A 19,961-nucleotide genomic window follows, 5' to 3' on the forward strand; every position below is an offset into this window, starting at 1 on the left:
TAATCCTCACATCTTCTCTGATTCCTTCAATATGAATCTGAGTCCACATTCAAATGTGTGAGGCAGGCAAAGCAGTGAAAGTCAGGCTCTGATGGACACGGCAGTTACGCTGCAGGCTATCAATCAACTCATGCTGATTCTGAACGCGGCCCCACCGAGTGCTGTGCTCTGGCCCAGGGTGAAGGAGGAAAAGTCAGCTATTTCTTGCTGTCTCAGTGTGGGCACCAGCAAGTTAATCACAGAGATGCACAGCCTCTCTCCTCCGGGCGTGGAGCCTCTACAGTCTCTTCACAGCGTCGTGTCTGAGGCGAGCGACAGGCTGGACAAACAGATTGGCTGGAGCTGGATAATGAGGCCTGTTCGTCTTCAGTCCAAAAAGGCCAACAAGCCAAGCTCACATATAAACAAAAAATATAAACGGCTGCAATGATAGGCAATTAACTTTTTATTGGCAAACTGCCGAGTTCCACTTTGCGATGTCCTCCCCCAGACTACGATCTGCCCTTTGATTTGAAGGTTCGTGACATTATGAAAAAATACATTCAGCTTCTTGCTTTGAGTGATTTCTAACTATCCAGGCTGCGTCAACACGATCGACCACAGACTCGATAGGTCACCCTGTTATCTACCAGGGCCTTCCAGCTTCTCATAAGAACTGATGGCGATTGATTATGCTATTTATCACAAACCTGACATCCATGAGAGCAGCGCTTGCCACCCCACCATAACAATATCTGACTCCAGTACACTGATAGGAGACTATGAGCCTGTCCACATCGGACTGTATCCCATCAATAGCAGTCCTATCATGGAAATAAATGACCTTATTATTCATTCACTCAACCTTGAAGGAAATGAGCTCATGACTACAGAGATGGTAAGAACAGGGATGAGTGTAATAATGGAGCACCAGCTGCTGACTGATGTTACAAACAGACTCAAGTTCTTAACTGTCACCAGTGACTAAAAAAAAATAGCCCGAGGCTACAAGAGTGCTCCAATACCATCTAGTGGTGACTTATAGCAGACACACACAAAATGTTGTTACTCTATACTTGCGAGGACTCTCATTTACAAAATGTATTCCCATTCCCCTTAATTTACCCTTAACCATCACATCTAAACCCAATCTTAACCTAAATCACAACACAAATTGTCATCCTTCAAACAATCCTTTGAAATTGGACCGGCCAAAATGTCCCCACTTTCCAAAAGTGACCTCAAACTGTTGGTTAACCTGGACGATCCTCACTATGTAGCAAGCACAGGTACACACACACACACAGAAAGTGGAAAAAGCCAACAACCCTTAAGTAAGTGGTGGGCATTGACAAAAGGAAATCTATTTGTACAAAAACTAGGGAGGATAAAATCTGTTCATCCCACTCACCCAGCGTACCACCTGTTCCAGCTGTTACCCTCAGGAAGCTGTTATAAATCACCGCCCACCAACACAAACTGGTTCCAGAAGAGAACTCCTTAGGTCGACCGTATCCACTACCATCTGAACAAACTGCACTCGCTCTAACTTGGGTCTTGTTGTCGTTGGTTTAACAGATTTATGTGATCTACATTGAAACCATTTATTGTACTTCCCAGAGGTGGAAGTAACTGATCACAGCTACTCAGATGACTATAATAAAGTAATTTTGTTGGGTACTTCTACTACTATGAGTGTTTTTATAAATCTATTCATACTTGAGTATGTGTTACACTATGTAATCTAATTAGTTACTTTTAAAATCATAACTGAATGCTGAGTACACCTAAAGCAGTAGTAGTAGTAAGTTTTAGTGCCTAAAAATGTCATATGCATTTTTGCAGCCAACAAGTTCATCTGATCACAAACGGGCCAATGAAACAGAAAGTCCTTTGATTGAATGCCTGCTATTAATGCATAAAACATCAATAGTTAAAAAGTAACTAATATGCTGAGTAGCATTAGGGAAGAGTACTTTATACTTAGTTATTATTTTAATACCAAAAGTTTACTTGTAATTGAGTAATGTGTTTGTAATTTAACTGTACTCTTCTTCTTCTTATGATGGTGGTCATGGATCTGAGTTGCTACACAGTTGAAACAAAATGCACCTGCTTTTCTGAGTCAATAGAACTGAGCCTGACATTTATCTACATAATCAGGGAATTAATTTTCAACGATCCTGTCTGAGTTGTAATGCTTTAGCTTGAAAGTATTAAACCAAAAGCTGAATTTGAGCAACATGGGATTGAATACATGCAGTGTCAACGTGTCAAGTCAACATTATGCTTTTCAGACTGTGAGCTCAGGCAAAAAAAAAAGAAAAAAAGGAAATCCTTTAAGTCAGATCTACAAAGCAAATCAGAGGGACACTGCCTCATGTGCACTAGCTCAGTTACTTGGGCAAATAGGGCGACGGCATTTGCACCCCAGGATGTTGACAGCAACACCGGACGACAACTGACATGTCGATCTTCTGGGAGAGGACACCATCTACTGGAAAACAGAAGAAATACATTTCCTGGAGAGCCCTGCCAGGATATTTACGTTAACAGCAAGTTGATGGTTCAAACCCAGGTTACCTCCTGCCTGCATGGGGCATACGTCCCTGAGCAAGACACTGAATCTCATTATGTTTCCATAAGGGAGGAAAAAATTAAAGTTACTTTGGACAAAAGCTTCTGTTAAATTACAGCACGTCTGATTTGCATTTTGACCCACTTTTGAACTTTGGTGCCAAAATCAGCTTGCTAATCAATACCTTTAACTGATAATATTTAGGAGTGACATATTTTAATTAAATATCAGAGAGATTTGAATAGATTACTCATTCAGGAAAACAAATATTTTAGTATTTGCTACAAATGACCATTGTTCACTAGAACAGAAAGAGGAGGTATTTCATAAAATTCTTTATTCATAAACTTGATGCAAGTTTACAAATTATTTTACATGGTCAAAATCACCCTTGCAATGGAAAAAAATGAAACCAAACCAAAGCATGCTAACAGTGCATAACTTTATAACCCGGCCACTGCAGTTAATGAAGCAAGGTAAAGAACCCAGAATCAGGCTAATTCAGACCTCAGACCCAAAAATTTCGCTCACCAAAGCAGAGAAGGTTTTTTTTTTGTTAGTCAGACAATGCAAGTTTGGTGTAAGAGAAGCTGTTATTCAGTGCACAACAGACTTGGGTACACCATTACTCCAAAAGGGTCAGGTTCAAGTTGTGAGCTTACAATTGTTCCGATGGCACACCACTCTGAACTGCTACTTTTGTTGGGAGTCCTGGCATCTTTAAAAAGGTAATCCAAGCAGGTAGGATGTCTTGCAAGTCCACGTGTGTCATACATTATCTGACCTGGTTCAATAAGCAGCACACAGGGAGAAATTATCCTGTGCACTGATGTAGGAAGTTAAGTAAACAATTGATGAAAAAATGGATACATCTAATCTTCTTTTTTTTTTTTTTAAACCACCCTTCCCAACCACTCTTTGCTGTCAGTAGCTTGGGGGAAGAAAAAAAAACACCCATTGATATATTGACATGCAGAATACAGCAATATCAAAGAGACAGGGTAGACATGTTTCTGAACCCCTCATCAAGCGCAGGATAATGTGAGGCTGGGAGCGAATCCCATGGATCCGGTCATTCCAAAAAAACTATTAATTATTCAATCAACCTCAATGGCATTCCGAAATTGTGTGCGCAAGTCAACGGCAAAACACGCTGAGATGCCTAAACTGGTAAAACATCATCTTTAAATGGCCCCCAAAAAAATTACACTGACACATTCAACGTTGGGTTTTTCGTGACGATATTCTGAAGCAATCCTTTGCAAATTCGAGTGTGCGGTATGTATTCCTGAGTTTGCTTCTCCAGAGAATGCAGGGGTGGGCGATGTGACCAGAATGAAGTGATTAGTACGTTAGCGATGGCGGCACAAACTTACAACCATGCTGATGACTCATAGCCACGATGAGATTTTGCTTGTGGTGAAACGAGAAAAGGAGGATGACACTTGGTGTACACATCCTGCGAGTCTTAACAAATGCCAGACGCGTGCTGAATGTGAACAAGTGTAACTTTATACCCATCTCTGCCCGTTTTTGAAGATACCGGTGTGACTGAGGTTAATATCACTGAGAAAAAAAATCTAAAACTCAAAAAACATGAGGAATGACTGTATGAATTAGCATAACTAAGCTTTCTATGCTGGTTTTTCAGGACAATATACTTAAAACAATGCAAGTAACCACACAATAGAACACCCACAACAAACGTGTAACTGCATTAATTGGAATGCTCCACACAGTTTTCTGCATATTATTCACATTACATCAAAGACCCGGCACGCTGAGGGGTACAGCAGTGCTGAGAGTGGTTATGAATAGTAACCAGAGAGGTGGTAATGGGAAGAGCTGGGTCCTTTCCTTGTGGCAAATGGGAGCAAATATTTATCAAACCTACACAGAAATTCTGGAAACGGAACAGACTCCAGTCAATCTTCCCAGGTGTGAAGCCAGAAGGTATATCGTCGAGACTATTGCTGTGAATTTTGAAAACTCCGGCTGCAGTTTTACACCCAGCCATGAGGTCAAGGAAAAGTCCGAAGGTAAAGGTCACTTTTTTTTTTCTCTTCTTCCTCAGACTGTTAGGACTGCAGGATTGGCAAAGTGCTCAGGATGTGAACCAGCTACAAGAACTAAGCAGGTGACTACACGGTTAAGCTGTTAAGACTAATTTTTCTTCAGTACAACAAAACTCCACGAGACTGTGTCTTCACTGCATAGCCTTACTGAGGTTCATCCGGTTTGAGTGATTAGATATGAAAAGCCAAACCTCTGGAATGCCAGAAAACAGCTGTGTCTGTGCCATTATTGTTACGGCCACTGAAGTTAAGAGGTGCCATCAAATAAAGGGGAATGGTACGGTCAATGTCGCCAATAACATGAGGATTACAAATCAATATAAAAACAAACAACAAAACCGCAGTAGTCATTAAGCTTACATAAGAACATGGCGTACTTTTGTTTCCTTCTGCAAGAGTATCCATGAAGCAACTTTTTCTTATTCTAAATGGGTCTTGCAGTGCCCCTGCTGTTAATAGTCAAGGGTATATAGTAATACAGTCTCTGCCCAGCCGAAGACCCAGACAAGGTTACATTATAAACAATTAAATCCTTTTGCAGAAATACAAATTTACATGTTTACACGTGGAGTTAAAATCAACTACATTACAGTGTGATCAAATCCAAACACGCCCCTGCTTTGCCTGGTCATGTTTCTTGTGTTGCCAGCCTAGCCACACACCAAACCTCTCCTGCAGGGAGTTGTCCAGTTGCTGGTTGCGATGATGATGACAGTGGTCTCCAAACTTTGAAGCATCAGCGGGATGCTGTTCTTCATTATGGGCTGTCCCACCCCAGGCTGCAAAAGTCTCTTTATCTTCCTCCCCCACCTCAGGGCTTCAAGCTTTAAAAGATAAAGAGGTTTGAAAGCAAGCGAGCCTCAGAAGCATGTTACTCCAGAGGAGGGATCTTGGCATTACAAAGATAATACATGAGCACAATATTACAGAGGCCGTCCATGGAGAGAAGAGGCATCAGGTCTTCCCACCACCAGCAATTTAAATGTCCTTCCCAGCCACCACTGCATCACATCAGGGCATGTCGCATGCCATTCTCAGATCCAGTCTGTGGCCAGAGAGGCAGTGTCCGGTGCCCGGAGTGTCAGACAGCCGGATAAAAGCCATACCACACCTTTCAACTTACAGCCAGCAAGTAACCTTGGCATGCTCAACGCCGAAACCAAAGGGTGACTTTACGCCATATTTAGTCCACCGTTTTCCTGGAGTACGGGATGAATGTCGCGATGAAAAAAAAAAAAATATTGAGCTTGTTAAAGACAACAGATGTACAGAGAGATAAATATCTGAGGAGAAGACACCCTTGCGAGTAGCCGATGAGCTTGGATGTAGGTTTCAGGTAGGGGCGTGTGTGTCTGTGTTGTGTGCTAGTATCAGGGTGGTCGCTGAATGAGGAATTTGGTTTGGAGTTCAAACTCTCATGTAGAGAACAGAATGGTTTGCAGGACAAAAAAATAAAATAAAAATATTGGTCGCAAGGGGAATAAAAAGAAAGAAATAGAAATCGAAGACATGTGGTCCCAGTGCAGGAAAGGCAAGAGTCTGTTTTAGCCATCCTCCTTTGGGGGTGTGTACCAGCCTGAAGAAAAAAAAAAAAAACAACACCACACATTTAGAGAGACTGATAAACAATCAATAGTCACCATAAAACCAGGATTACATAATAAGATTTTGCATGTGCACTGCTGTCTGCCTCACTGGCTTGTACCTTAGAAACGGGTCTAATTAGTGCCAAAGCACCAGTTAAGTGTTCAGTGGTAAGACCCGAGGACTCATATGATTCAGAATTGTAAATTTAAAAAAAGCTTCAGCCAGGCTTTTGGCTCTCAACTTCTGTATTTTTCTACAAAGGAATAAAGCTCAATGTGGCCTGACAGAGTAAAAGTAATTTACATATTTTTACCTCCAGTTCTGGTTTTTAAAATGCAGCGAGGTGTTTGCACAGAGGTCAAGGACAACAACAAAAACCTGCATTAATGTTAAACGCTGAGCTGCTGACTTACCAGTGCTGTTCTTCAAATAAAGTAAACTTTAAAACGTGATTGTTGACTCTGATCCTATTGTTTCTATTGTAACACTAAGCGATGCTGGTTGTATAAAATGAATATCATAAACTGTAGTGTCCCTTTAGGTCAGTTAGCTTATTCTAATAATTCAGTCGTGAAAAGGAAGAGTTTATTTAAGCATAACAATATGAAGCGTAAGTGGTTTTCATTAGATTTAACTCTTGATTCCTAACATGTCCACACATTTCATGTCCCAGCTCTCTCCCCAATTCATTTAGACGGGCCTGGTCTTGTTAGGCCTGAGATAACTGCCTCTAGGCATTGCCAATATATATGCCAAGTGGATTTTGCTATTATTAATTAATTTACTATAAATCTATAATGATGTATTTAAATAAAAACAGCACTAAATAATACTAGTTGTTAAACTTCTCTACCACTATACAGTTTAGTTCAGATAAGCTGATATTTACTGTGAAGTTAAAAAAAAAAAACACTTTCACAGAATAATTTAGGTTGATAATTTGTTTTGCTTCCAAACTGCTTTCTTCATGTTACACTCTACTGAAAAACAGCAGATTTTTTAGCTTCAGGCAAAAGGTCTGAACAGTCGAGTTCCTTTGTTTATCCTTTTTTATTTTTTTTAAATCAAATCTGTTCATCTGGAGTCATGTACACAAACATTACTCAACAACAAGGAGAATAAACAGACGTTTACACACCTCAGTATTGGCATACTGTTATACAAACTTGCTCAAAACTAGGCTCAAACAGGACCTCTTAAACAAACAGTGAGCTCCTGTTAACGTAAAAGCTCTTATTGACCCAAGTGTAAATAATGGTAAATGTGAAATAAGATAGTGTCAGTAACAGACTTTAACATGTGATTAATCACAAGTATGGTGTACCTATATCCTCATAGTATGGAGCTGTAGAATCATACTATACTAGTCACAAACTGACTGTATGAATGGAGACTTAATGCATGCAAATCGTGTCCATGTTTGGTCCATACACAAGAGCACAAGTACTAAGCTTTGATGCATGGGAGGGATTTGGTTTCAGTAAACAAGGTCAGTAATGCCCTCTGTATGAAACCGGAGACAAAAAAAACCACTCACCGTTCTTTTCATGGATCTGAACCAGGGATTTGTAGGACTGCTGTGCTCTGGCGAGATTGTACTGGTTCTGCATTATAAAGAATGAAAAGTGAAGTCAACCTTAGCGTGTTTATGATGACTGTACAGAAAAAGAAATGGCAATGACAGCTGTTCTCTGTAAGAAAAAAAAAAGCTCATCTATACATCTCGTATTTTCAGAACAGAGGCCAGTGTGTGCTGCACGATAATGAACACACATTCTGCCCTTGTGTGAGCATTCGTAGCAGACTGCGTTCACACACACACACACACACACACACACACCTGGTCATTACCATTCACAGCAGACCTTTAGTTCTCCACACGACTGCTTAACCACCAAATTACACAAGCGTTTGTACAAATCTATGATACAGGTGCACTTTTGAGTTTCAAATTGAGTGGGTTTCATAGCGATGGACTTTGTCTGAAGATTGACTAGTCTGATTTAGTTTGATCACAGACATTTAAATTCATCCATTGCATAATGCTCTGTAGTTCTCAGCTGTTAGGTGGGACTCATTTGCCATGACCTGTAACTAAAGATCATTTTAAAACTAATTAGCATGACCGCTAAAACAGCTCAGCTACCTTCACTCCAGCAAGAAAAATACAAATCTGGGAAAATTCACAATAGCAAGGATATGTTACTATGAGAGTTCAATCAAAACTTTAATAACCAGTAAAATAAAATTGTTACTGTAGCATAGTTGGGCTGCTGTGGTTTTGTAACGTGGCAGAGCCTGGTACCTAGTAACTCCTTAGTCAGGCTCAGGATCGTTTCCTTAGGCAACAAACAATGACTTGCATGCCCTCACTGGTAAAAACATGTACTGTATGTTACCAAGATATTACTGTTGTTTCTGCAAACTTTCCCACCTTACTGGCCACTCCACACAAGTGTAAGCAAACCACAAGTTATGAGTCTTTTTTCCTCTTTTTAGTCAATAGATACCATGATTTGTTACCATGGAACACTGGCTCTTAGATAAATGTTAACCCTTTGGATTTACACTGTGTAATACCCCTTTCACATCGGCCAAAGAAACCCACTTACACTTGCCAGTGTCTGTTTTTTTTTTTTTGTTTAATGTGACTGTAAATTATTGGGATTGACATTAACCCTGCAGTAGTTGAGTCTATTTATCGCGGCTCAGCTGTGATGTGGACACATCTTCCGGGTGAACACAATAACATACTTTCTTTTTCAGGTGCGATGCTATGATGTGTGTTGAGGCGAAAGCCACTGGCTTGTTAATATCTTTACATCTGTCTCTGCCAAGCAGCGCCTGAACACATGGATGGCGCCGAGTCTGAAAGATGTTAAAGATAAAAAGTAACTGTTGTTTGTGGCATCTGTGTGGTCTGAGCCTCGTCAGCTGCCTGATTGGAACTACACATCTGCAACTCTCAATATCAGTAAAAAGCACGATGTCTCACTCCTCTGATTTCATTTATTAGCTCCTGAAAACTATGAACTAAAGACTTTTTCAAAACAAGTTTAACATCTTCCTTGATGTTTTCTGATGAGATGTATGATCTACTGCCTTCTACTGTTCATTGTTTTTCTGGAATGTTTGTGATGACAAACAGGATACACAAGGGGGATTTTGTGCAGATTTTAAGTTGGTTTATCAAGTAAAAAAAAAACAAAAAACGGCATATACACACTAACTTGGATATAGATATGGTATAAATCCAGTTTTATTAAAGTTTTTTAAATAAGTTACACGTCCATCTATTCGTACTTAAGTGGGTGCTTAACCACCTGACATCAAGTTGTCTAACGTGTTGACTGACAGTAAACAAGCAGGTTTATCCCAGGTCACTGTGTCGATCTTAAAGTGGTATCTGTACAATTTAGAAAAACTCCCAGAATTTGAAAACTCCCTAAACAAGTTCTTTCCCCTCCAACACGAGACAGGTGTCAAACTTGCGTTAGGCATCAAACTAAAACTGAGGGGTTTCAACCTTTGACAAAAATGACTTAATATGCTCATTACAATGCTAACAGTGATCCATTAATCCAAGTTTCCCAAAGTTTATAACAACATTTTAGTCGCGGCTGTGAGAGGGACTCTGTAGTCTGATAAAAATACCTCTTACATGGAAACAATACAGAATTTAAAATGTAAATACATCTTAATCACAGCTGCATGTAATGCTCACCAAGCATTTAGTGGATGGGGGGAGGGTGGGCTAGTAATACTGAGAAATGGAATTTGCATCTATGACGCTACGCTTTGGAAAGGGACTAAATATAAATGTGTTTCCTCATTGCTTCACATATCAAACTCAGACAAAAGCCTGCAGCCAGATTAGGTGTCATTACAAAAAACAAAATTACATGTACAAGTGAAACCAAATGCAAAGCTTCTACAGTGGCCATCCCAGTCATGACACTCTGCACCTCCCACACGACTCCGACTGCACAACCAGATTCTCCCCAAACACACCGTTAAGAGCAGAACTCTGTGTCAGAGCAGTGTCACTGTGGTCGACATCACTCAGAAAGTGAGCTCAGCATTACCACAGGACATTTCCTGACTTGAAATGAAACCTCTAGTGCTTCCTCACTTACTTTATTGGCTCCAAACTGCACTCTGGCTTTTCCTTTGACTAAAGTGGCATTGATCTGCATGATGACAGACTCAATGGAATAGGCACTGCTCCAGCCCTGCAAAGAGGAAACCCAGTGTCACTGAGAGTATGTTTTAAAATCAGATATGAATACAATTCAGAGTTATACAGTGCAATATTGCTTTAATTTAAGGTTCTTTTAAAAATGCCTTTGACTAACCTGTTTGGTAAGAAGTTCCATGCACAGGGCACCTCCTCCAAGAACATAACTGAACACAAGGAATGGGAAAACAAATGAGAAACAGGTATCAGAACAACACAAAGAAGCGGTCCTCCTAAAGAAAAGGAGGCTTGATAATTGTCAGTGGGGAGGGAATAAAGAACTCACCCTCCAGAAAGCACAGGCGAAACCACCCGAACAAATGGTGGATCAAAAGGGAAATTATCCTGCAGAGATGACCAGCAAAAAAGGTTAATTGACAGACTTCAAAAGACTTCTAACTGGTGTCTCATTTTCATCAATGCAGAGCCAATTTTACTCACTTTATATGAGAAGTTTAGTAAAATGTAATCCATTCCTTCCTTTTCCTTTAGGACTTGTAAATCACTGTGCAAGGGGCTATCTGGATCCACCCTGTGGGTCATTAAATGATGCAATCAGTCTGTGTTTATGCTAACACAGAGATAAAGAAAGTAATGCTCGACACAAGATCCCCCAAATAACTTACGTCCTTAGTTTGACGTGCCATTCATACAGGCTGTCGTTGACAAGCTCGACTGAGTAGATGCCTGTAAGAAGAAGGAATAGGATAAAAAGATTAAATGTTAGTCCTCAGATGTGTCATAATGCAAGTTTTAAATCTCGTTTTTTTAATTCTACAACTAGTAGAGGCTTGGTGGATGCAGTAAAGAAAAACATGAAATGTATTTTTACTGGTGCCTCCGCTCTCATAGTGCAAGATAATTGAGTGGCAATTATTTTAAGTCTTGCTCAAAAGCTGAGGGATTTGTACACCCATTTCTCTGTCTAGGTCTTAAAAGGTCTTGTGTGCCATTTTCTAGGAGTATCTTTTTTCTTTGTTAAGCGGCTGTGGAAAGTGTGTCAGTGTGCCTACAGCCATTACTAAAGCATGCAATGCACATGTGCAAATAACAGCATAAAGTGTGGTAACCTACAGTTCTGCCACCACACCCAGCTGAGGGAAGAGCTGACCTCATAAGGAAAAGTCACAAAGAGCCATGTACCTTTTGAATTTTGCATAACTTAACTTCCTCTTAAACATTTATCTCTGGTCATGTTAACAATATGGCTTGATGTTAACTAAATGTCATCCATCACATCATGAGGATACAGTTGATGATTACTGTGTGTGGGAGTTTGTGTCCTAGTTTCAGAAAAGAGTTATTTGAAAGTGTTTTTTGAGCAGTGTGCATACCTGTCTTGTAACTCTGAGACCTATAGATCTCTCTAAGCTCCTTCATCAGACGGTCAGAGGCTTGCACTGAACCAGACACAGCTCCCTGCAAGACACAAAACAACTGTAACAATGAAGACCACGAACACAGTGCTTTGCAATTCACTGTGAAGGTAAACCTGTCATCTCTGCTTAAGGTGGGCCGACATCAAAGAGAAAGCTTTATTCTACTTCACAAAAAAAGAAATGCATGAAAACATACAAAACTGATTCCATAGTTAGGAAGTAATTGTATTTTTGACACATTTTAGATACCGAGACAGCCTCAGTGCTGAGCCATTGAGCAGGATGATGAGCAGGCTGAGAGCCCCTCACAGAAGAAAAACACATCTTTGGATAAATTGTGCTGCCAAAAGCGACAGACACTAAGAGAAACATGAAAATGTATTTTCTAAACGTATCTTATATATCTTTATACATCAGGGGCACACTGACAAAAAGGGTCATAGTGCTGTCATACATATTGTATGTATTAAATGTCCTGTCGCTGCTTTCTTTGACTATCCTATTATTATAGGCAAACAATATGTCTATTAATATTTAGGCTTTAACATTAACTACAAAAGGTCTTAAGTTAAGTCTCAGATAAAATATGTTGTCAACCATAATCCTGTCAGCTCTTCATAAAAGACCTGTACTTCACTGAATCTGACTTACATTTAAGTGGTCCTGCCTCTGGTTCTTTCGGATCTTCTCTAGGATGGCCAGATTTTCCTTCTCAATACCATCATCCTCTGATTTCTTCCCGTCCACAGGCTCCTCCTCTTTCATTTCATAGTGGTCCAGATCCTCTATGTCCTGTTGGTTCAGATTTGAGATTTTTCAAAACATTTTCTTCAGATTGTCCAGCAGTGCAAAAAAAGAGCTCAAGGATTGAAGCCAGCGTGAGGTCAAAAGATGTGATGACACGTCCTTGTTAACAACAATAACAGTGTAACAAAGAACACATTAACACAGTCATGAGCTGGGGTGAGGTGATCTAAAATCAACTGAAATTCTAAAGTAAATAATAATGTGAGTTTTTAGCATCTTAATAAAAATGTCTATGCATTCCCAAAACACCTTCTGCATCATACAAGATTGCAAAAACAGCCTAAACATTCCTGGTGTGTGACTAAGATGGGAAGGAAAAAAAACACAAGAGTTTTATTACAAAGCATCTAACACAACCTCCACAGGGCTACACATTAGCAGTTTACACCAAAAGATGATAACTTACCTCTCCCATCTCTTCTTCCTCCTCTTCTTCAGATGTGACCTCCTCTGTCCCATGCTACACACACACACACACACACCACAAACTAGGCATTAAGTCAAGATGCATGAAATGGTTCAAAAGAGACTCACTAAGCTCTTTTTATTTTACATAAAATTCTAACAACTTTTACTGATCCTGACCACAGAGGGAGTCTATTGATCAGCTTAGAGAATAATTTCAAACAAATCACCAAGGCCCTCTGTTATGTAAGCTGCTACTTTATTATTGAGAGTAAGTCGTTTTTAAGTGGATATTAGATATACAAATTTTAATATGATTCCTTAAAAGTAATCAAATACAGGTTATATGCAGGCAGCACTATTCCATGCCTTGGGGAGGTATTTGACAGGAGCTAAGTAGACAGCCTTGCCTTTCGGTCTTGTCCCACAGGACCTGCAGGGAGGGGCTGGTCCAGCATCTCCACATCTGGATGTTGGGGAAGGTTATACAGCCGACAAAGATCACAAATGAGTTTCTTCAGCTGCTGCAAAAGCTAGGGAAATAAACCACAAATGAAAAGAGGATACAGAGTTAGAACAACCATATTACTGCAAATGGCAGGAACACTATCACAAGCATCAACAATCACAGATTATAGTGTGAATAAAATGCGAGTTGGTTTAAATGTGATTTAATACACATATCTGAATGCACAGGTAAAAATTCATGATTGTATATGACAAAAGACAAGGAATGATTACATTACACTGTGCTGCAGTGCACTCAAACCAACTGTGGAATAATGTAAAATATATTTGTGTAGCTAGCAACAATGTTAGGGCCAATTACCCACATATGACTACAAAGTGCAGATTTAAACCTAAAACACATATTGAAGAAGCGCTGACATTGCGTGCACTCACACAAGAGCAGTTACGCTACAGTCATTAAGATGCTATCAGCTGGCATGTTATGCATTCTCAAATTTGGTGCAATTTTGATATAGGGTACTGCATAAACATCTGCGAAACAGCAAGAAAAGAGAGAGATCTTATCTATCCACAGGAGTTCATGGTTTGCCTCTTAAGAACTCACAACAGCAACGTTGTATTCTCTAACTGAATGTAGCCGAGGTCATGGTGCAAATAAGAAAAAGTCTTCTGTCCAAAAAAGCTGACAGCACCTCTATAAAAAGCATTTTTTTGAGTGTCCTACAAACAGAGCTGCATGAAAAAGTAGGCTAACTAAGCCCAGGGTGTCACACCGCACATAGTTTTACAAAAGAATCTGCCAGTCACAGACATTTTGCCCCCAAAGGTCGTCCCAATAAGCTAATGGCATGACCATTTGGTCTGCCGAAAACCTGTGTGTCTGTACGTGCCAGTTACCAACATTCATCTGACTCCCAGCATGCAAAGTCACACTCTCTTACGCAGCACATGCAAGCTGCTTGTTTACACTTGAAGGCTGATAAGACACTTAAAGCTTGTTTAACACTAAAATGGCAAAAACACCCTGCTGAACTAATTAAACATAATGCAAATCCTACCAGAATGATTAAAAAAAACATTTAGTCAAATATTGTCTATAATACCATTATAAAATCAATTCCTGACTGAACAAAGTGATTAACACATCTAAATAGCAGCAGGCAAAAAAAAAAAAAATCAAAGTCCAAAATGAGGGGAAATTATCTGCGTCCAGCTGATGAGGCTCAACACAGGAGGCCTCACATTAATGCAAAGGAAGCTCTCCTGCTGAGAGGCGCCCTGGTCAATACCCCAAACATGTTACTCAAGTCAATTAAAATGAAGTCTTCTCAATCAGTCATAATTCTATAACACATTGTGAAAGCCTAGCTGCTGCAGCCCAGCTCTGTTTCAACACAGCCGGGCAGTAAAATGATCTCCTCAGTCATTTTCTGCTGACTTTGATTGCTGCATCACAAGATCATCTCTGTCTTGTCGTGATCATTCACACCACCACAAAACCCTGGTGTGAACGTCGAGGGCAGTACCTCCGATGACAAGAGGTTTTTTTAAAGGCTCACCGTCGCAGTTTATAATTAATCGACAGCAGATTATCACAAAGTATATCCAAATCGACACGATCCCCTCGGTGACACAGTGAAGCAACACAGTTAAGGATACCCACCAGGGTGCTGCCTTTTCTCACATCTTCCAACCTCTCCAAAACTTGCGCCAAGCTCGGGTCGTCAGAGTCCACAAACCATATTGGCGGCGTAGATGGATAAGATTCCTGAAGGTGACAATAAAAATACAGTTACATCAACACATCTGACCCATTTACAAGCGTGTGGCAGCGTTAAACAGAGTGAACGAATAACGTTAAATCTGGGGTTGACAACATTAGCATTCACAGTGCAGCGTTAGCCTACAGCTAGGATAGCATATCAGCGCAGTTTTAATGTTGGATCGCCAGAACAACAAGCCCCCACCGAGCCTGTTAATCTCCCACTGACACTGGCTTATGAAACTACGCAAAAAAAACTGTCCCGCATAGCGTCAGATTGGACAGTTGTGGAGGTAGCCTGCTACCTGGCTAGCAGGTTATCCGGCTAACTTTAGCTCGCTAACCTACCAACAAGGGAAGTGTATAAATCCCGGCACTTGTGTTTCTGTCCCCTTACCGTTATGTTACAGTGGATTATTAACAGCTTTTCTCCAGTCACATTAAACTGGCAGCTCAGCTCGTCAGGCTTCCAGTCAATGATCCTGAAGCGTTCGTGGTTTGGATCAAAAATGGACTCCAAAAACTTCAGTTCGGCCTTCAGCCCCGACACCGACATCTTCCACGCATCTCCGGCTGGGCCGCTGGGGAGGGGGAGAAGTCGGGACTTAGCCTTTAGCTAGCTAAAGCCACAACACGAATTCAGTACAAAATGGACGAAAGAGTAGCAAAGAGATGACGGACTGCCCCGGTAGATGTAGCTGGGCACCGAGTACCAGCTGAAGTCAGCGTCCGGTCAAATTCCAGCGCAACCGGACAGATTTGCTGATGTAGTTAGCAGCTAACGTTAGCTAGCTTCGGTTAGCATTTGAAAACAGCGCAGCGCTTTGGCAAAGATGCTAGCTAGCGAGTTAGCGAGCTAGTCCGTTGTTGTTGTCTTTCCGTCTATTGTTGTTGTCTGCCTACGATTACGACAGTTTAAGGCTCTGCGCGGTGTCCCGTGACCGTCTCCTCACAGTCCCATCGGACAGGTCCTCAAAGGTTATTTCACCGGAGAACAATCATGCCAGCCCCGCGATCTGAACTTAAATCCCGCGGAAGGGACAGTGTTTTTCATCCCGGTGTACAAACTGTAGCTGGCCTCTTGTGGGGTTTAAAGATGGCGTACTGCAATCTCTCCGTTCCCGCAGAATCCCAGCATTCAGCGCGTACTCAGTTTATTTCAGGCGAGAAAATCAAGCAAAGTTTACAGCAGTAATATATATATATTTTTTAAAGTATTATTTAGCCCAGAAAATATTTATGGGGGGCAAATATTTTATTTCATTTTCTTAAAAAAAAAAAAAAGAAAGAAAAAAAAAAAAGAGAGAATTTCTTTCCTGCTTCACACAGCACAGAGGCCACCACAGAGTTAAAGTGGTGCACAAAACTTGTATATGAACTGGCCCCTTTTTCCCCTGAAACATGCTGCCATGATGCCACAAAGATGGCTGAAAATTATTTATTATTTATATAATTGTTTGGATAGAGTGTCACTCAAAAATTCCCTCATGACTCAGCATTAGTGTTCAGTAATCTGTACATTATCATGGTGTGGCGTTTGAGGACATGTGTGTGAAAAAAAGACTGCTGCTGTGTATAGGTTGTGTCACAATGTATGTCCTGCATCAATATTGCACAGCACACACTTGCTGTGTTATTTAGAATACATCACATTCATCCGCTTCAACCTGACAGAAGCTATATAATTCAGATTGATTTCGGCCTTAAGTGTCTTAACAAACTGGTTACAAGAAATGTGTCTGTGTCAGGTTTTTAGTTAGTGACCTGGACAACAACAACAACAACAACAACAACAACAACAACAACAACACCGAAAAATGATGGAAAGTGTGAATGTATGTGAAGGGGTCAAATGTCATTATATAAACAAATATGTACAATAAGGATAATGTCCAAAGAGGTGTGCAAAAGAAGTATTGGTCTGAATGATTTGCAGGTGTGAATATACAGTTTAATTCATTTCTACCTGCTCATACATATATATATATATATATATATATATATATATATATATATATATATATATATATATATATATATATATATATATCCTCTTCACATGCTCTCTGGATTTCTTCTCCCTGATAGAAACCCATCAACAGTGTACTCCTGTATCAAAATGATGTCTGTAGTAGTACCTGTTGCCCACTAGGGGGCGGTGTTGGCTCAAAGTTTGAACAAGTGGGTTTGGATTTAAAGTAGGGTAAGCTGCTGTTGGTCCTGCACTCTACTCAGTTGTGGTCACTGCCTACACAAATCTAATCTGTCCATATGTGTGTGTGTGTGTGTGTTGCAAAAAAGGGTTCAACAAATGCCAAACATGCCCGGATTATTCCCCTCTACGTCAGGAAAAATCTCTGTGGTCGCTGTCTCTATAGAGAATTAAAATATGGATAATATTTGACTTTTGGGTCATTAAGCCAGACAGGCTAAATACTCGGACGATGTCAGGAAACCTTCAGGAAGCAGTCCTTTGTAGTCTTCGAATTCAATTTGCCTGACAGAGGTTGCTTTCGGGGGTGGGGGGACCTTAGAAGCAAACTTTAAAAGCCATTCCCTTTGTGACTGAGCCCGTTATCAGGGAGAGATATTTGGAGTAGCTGACTGGCCCAGAACTGTGTTCTGCTGTCGCCTTTAATTATGCTATCACAAGGCCTCCCTTTCATCGGACATAACCTCTCTTTTATTTTTGCCCCCTCCAAATTAGTATTCCATCGCGACAGACAGTGAAGGACAGGCGCAACTCAATCGTACATCACTGGCAGAAGTTCGGTGTTTAGTGTCTAATTCAGTCATATGTTAGTAGACCTCAGATCTCTGACTGTGGACGGAGCAAATGTAGCCGAGTAAGACGTTTCAGTGCACATCAGTTTTTGAGCTATGTTGCAGTTTGAGGTTTCAGTGTTGAGGAACAAGATATCGATTTGACATTTTACAGGCCCATAAACTGAAAGGGCGGAAGTGGTTGACAAGGTTGTCTGAAGCTGCGTTCGTCACTGTTGAAGTGTTTGGACCTGCAGCTGCATATCAGCCTAGTGTGAGCAGAGGTGACCACAGAGTGTTGGGCCCGGGTCTCTGAAGATTTAACACGTTAAATCTGCTGCAAACTGTATTAAAATAAGAGTTAAATAGCTCTGTATTCCAATAGTATTCACTGGTCAGTAACCCATGTCTCTCCTCCCTCTACTCAGGACAGGGAAGTACATAAAGAGGCGGTCCTGAAAATGATTTTGGACCCAAAAACGAAAGTATGGTCAATCTTAAAAGTGGCGCTTTCATCGTTATTATGCTTTTAAACAAACGTTTGACTCAGGTACATTCACAAAAAGACCCTAGGTTGCATTTTGGCGAGAGTTTCACTTCAACATCTGCATGATACGAGCTGAAAAACTCCTTTAGTTAACTGCATACAATAGTGCAATTGTGTGCAATAAACTCTCACAATATACCTGGACTCACTGAATGTGCAGCGAGGTCAGGGGTTTTGTTAATGTAACGGCTCCTCAGGAAAGGTCAAGGTTCCAGTCTGCCAAACACTGTAATTCATTTTTTTGGGGGGGTGGGGGGGGCGGGAGTTGTTGGGCAGTGAGAGTGGAGGCAGTGGTGCAAAATCAACAAGGGTAAATGTGCAGAACGCAAACTGTGGCAAAGGGTTAGCTTTTCTCTCTCAGACCCCAATCGTTGTGTTTTTGTTCGGTTATGTGTGCATCTGTATTAATGAGTGAGAGCTAGCAGCTGCATGTGCGTTCACTTGTACAATGAATTATTGTTGTTCAGAAATTCAATGCCAGACTATGATAATAATAGTAATTTATGATGATGGTAATTTATGATGATGGTAATTTATTCCGGGTAGGTCACAACGGTTTGAGGAATAATGGAGGGATATTATTTAGTTTGGTGCTCAAATAATAGCACAGTCTACTTCCAGATATGAAGACAGGCTGGTTGAACGAGCTGCAAAAATAACACTTCTCAACAAAAGACGCCACTGGATCTGAAAATAATAATATGTTTTGTAAAACACAGAGTGACGTGATCATTGAGTATGAATAGAAATCAAATAAAGAGACGCAGGTGGTGCGTTTTAAGGTTTGCTTTCACGTACGTACCCTCAGCCCTTCCACCAGACCAACCTGCGTTACCCATGTTGCCTTTTCACAAGCAGGTTAAATCAGTTAGTATGCATTCTTGTGCGGCGTGTCATTACTCTGCATTGATTGCTTATTGAGGAGGCCGTGCTGAGGGGGTTGTCCTCTACATGTGTCTGCTGTCAGGGTGAAGACAGCCGTTGTATAACATCCCACCAGAAGCAATTAACCCTGCACACTGAACATTTGCATCCTCCAGCAAAAAACAGCCACAGAGATTGACTTCGTACTGTAAGACTTTAATTATACCAGAATATGTCCCCTTGAATTTTACACACACACACACACACACACACACACACACACACACATATTCACTTGGTATAAACATGATCATATTTCATGTTGTTTTTCATATCCATCGTGCAAAGATATTGTATATGCATTGTTATTGATTGCACTTACAGTATGACATCCATTTCACTCATGAGGAGGACATGCAAATGGAGGGGACGAGGTGCACCTCCGAGAAATGAATCGTACTCCTCCATGCTGGAATTATGCTTAGCTTATTATACGAGTTGTACATA

The 19,961-nt window shown here is 40.6% G+C and overlaps 1 protein-coding gene across 2 annotated transcripts; it reads right to left on the bottom strand.

Moving 5' to 3' along the window:
* Nucleotides 1-2,876: 2,876 nt before the first annotated feature.
* On the bottom strand, nt 2,877-16,430 carry LOC119018021 (ubiquitin-conjugating enzyme E2 Q2-like). 2 transcript variants are annotated; one of them, XM_037095347.1, is made up of 14 exons: nt 15,962-16,430; nt 15,678-15,861; nt 15,182-15,286; nt 13,458-13,580; nt 13,049-13,102; nt 12,487-12,627; nt 11,791-11,875; nt 11,083-11,143; nt 10,898-10,988; nt 10,743-10,801; nt 10,575-10,623; nt 10,356-10,451; nt 7,757-7,823; nt 2,877-6,208 (listed from the first exon to the last, which is right to left on the bottom strand). In XM_037095347.1, exons 2-14 carry the CDS (start codon nt 15,834-15,836, stop codon nt 6,177-6,179), a joined length of 1,122 nt encoding a protein of 373 aa, XP_036951242.1. In that variant the 5' UTR covers nt 15,837-15,861; nt 15,962-16,430; the 3' UTR covers nt 2,877-6,176. The 2 variants fall into 2 exon arrangements, with proteins under 2 accessions (XP_036951242.1, XP_036951241.1); XM_037095346.1 differs by having other exon boundaries at nt 15,678-16,430.
* Nucleotides 16,431-19,961: the final 3,531 nt, after the last annotated feature.

Source organism: Acanthopagrus latus, chromosome 4 (assembly GCF_904848185.1).
Source record: "Acanthopagrus latus isolate v.2019 chromosome 4, fAcaLat1.1, whole genome shotgun sequence".
Lineage (NCBI taxonomy): Eukaryota > Metazoa > Chordata > Actinopteri > Spariformes > Sparidae > Acanthopagrus > Acanthopagrus latus.

Excerpts from the sequence above, each read along its gene's own strand:
- LOC119018021 (XM_037095347.1), bottom strand. The coding sequence starts at position 15,836 with ATGTCGGTGTCGGGGCTGAAGGCCGAACTGAAGTTTTTGGAGTCCATT. Across the intron at positions 13,581-15,181 it reads TGAGAAAAGGCAGCACCCTG|CTTTTGCAGCAGCTGAAGAA; the intron begins GTGGGTATCCTT and ends TTATTTCCCTAG. Across the intron at positions 10,802-10,897 it reads TACTAAACTTCTCATATAAA|GATAATTTCCCTTTTGATCC; the intron begins GTGAGTAAAATT and ends TCATCTCTGCAG.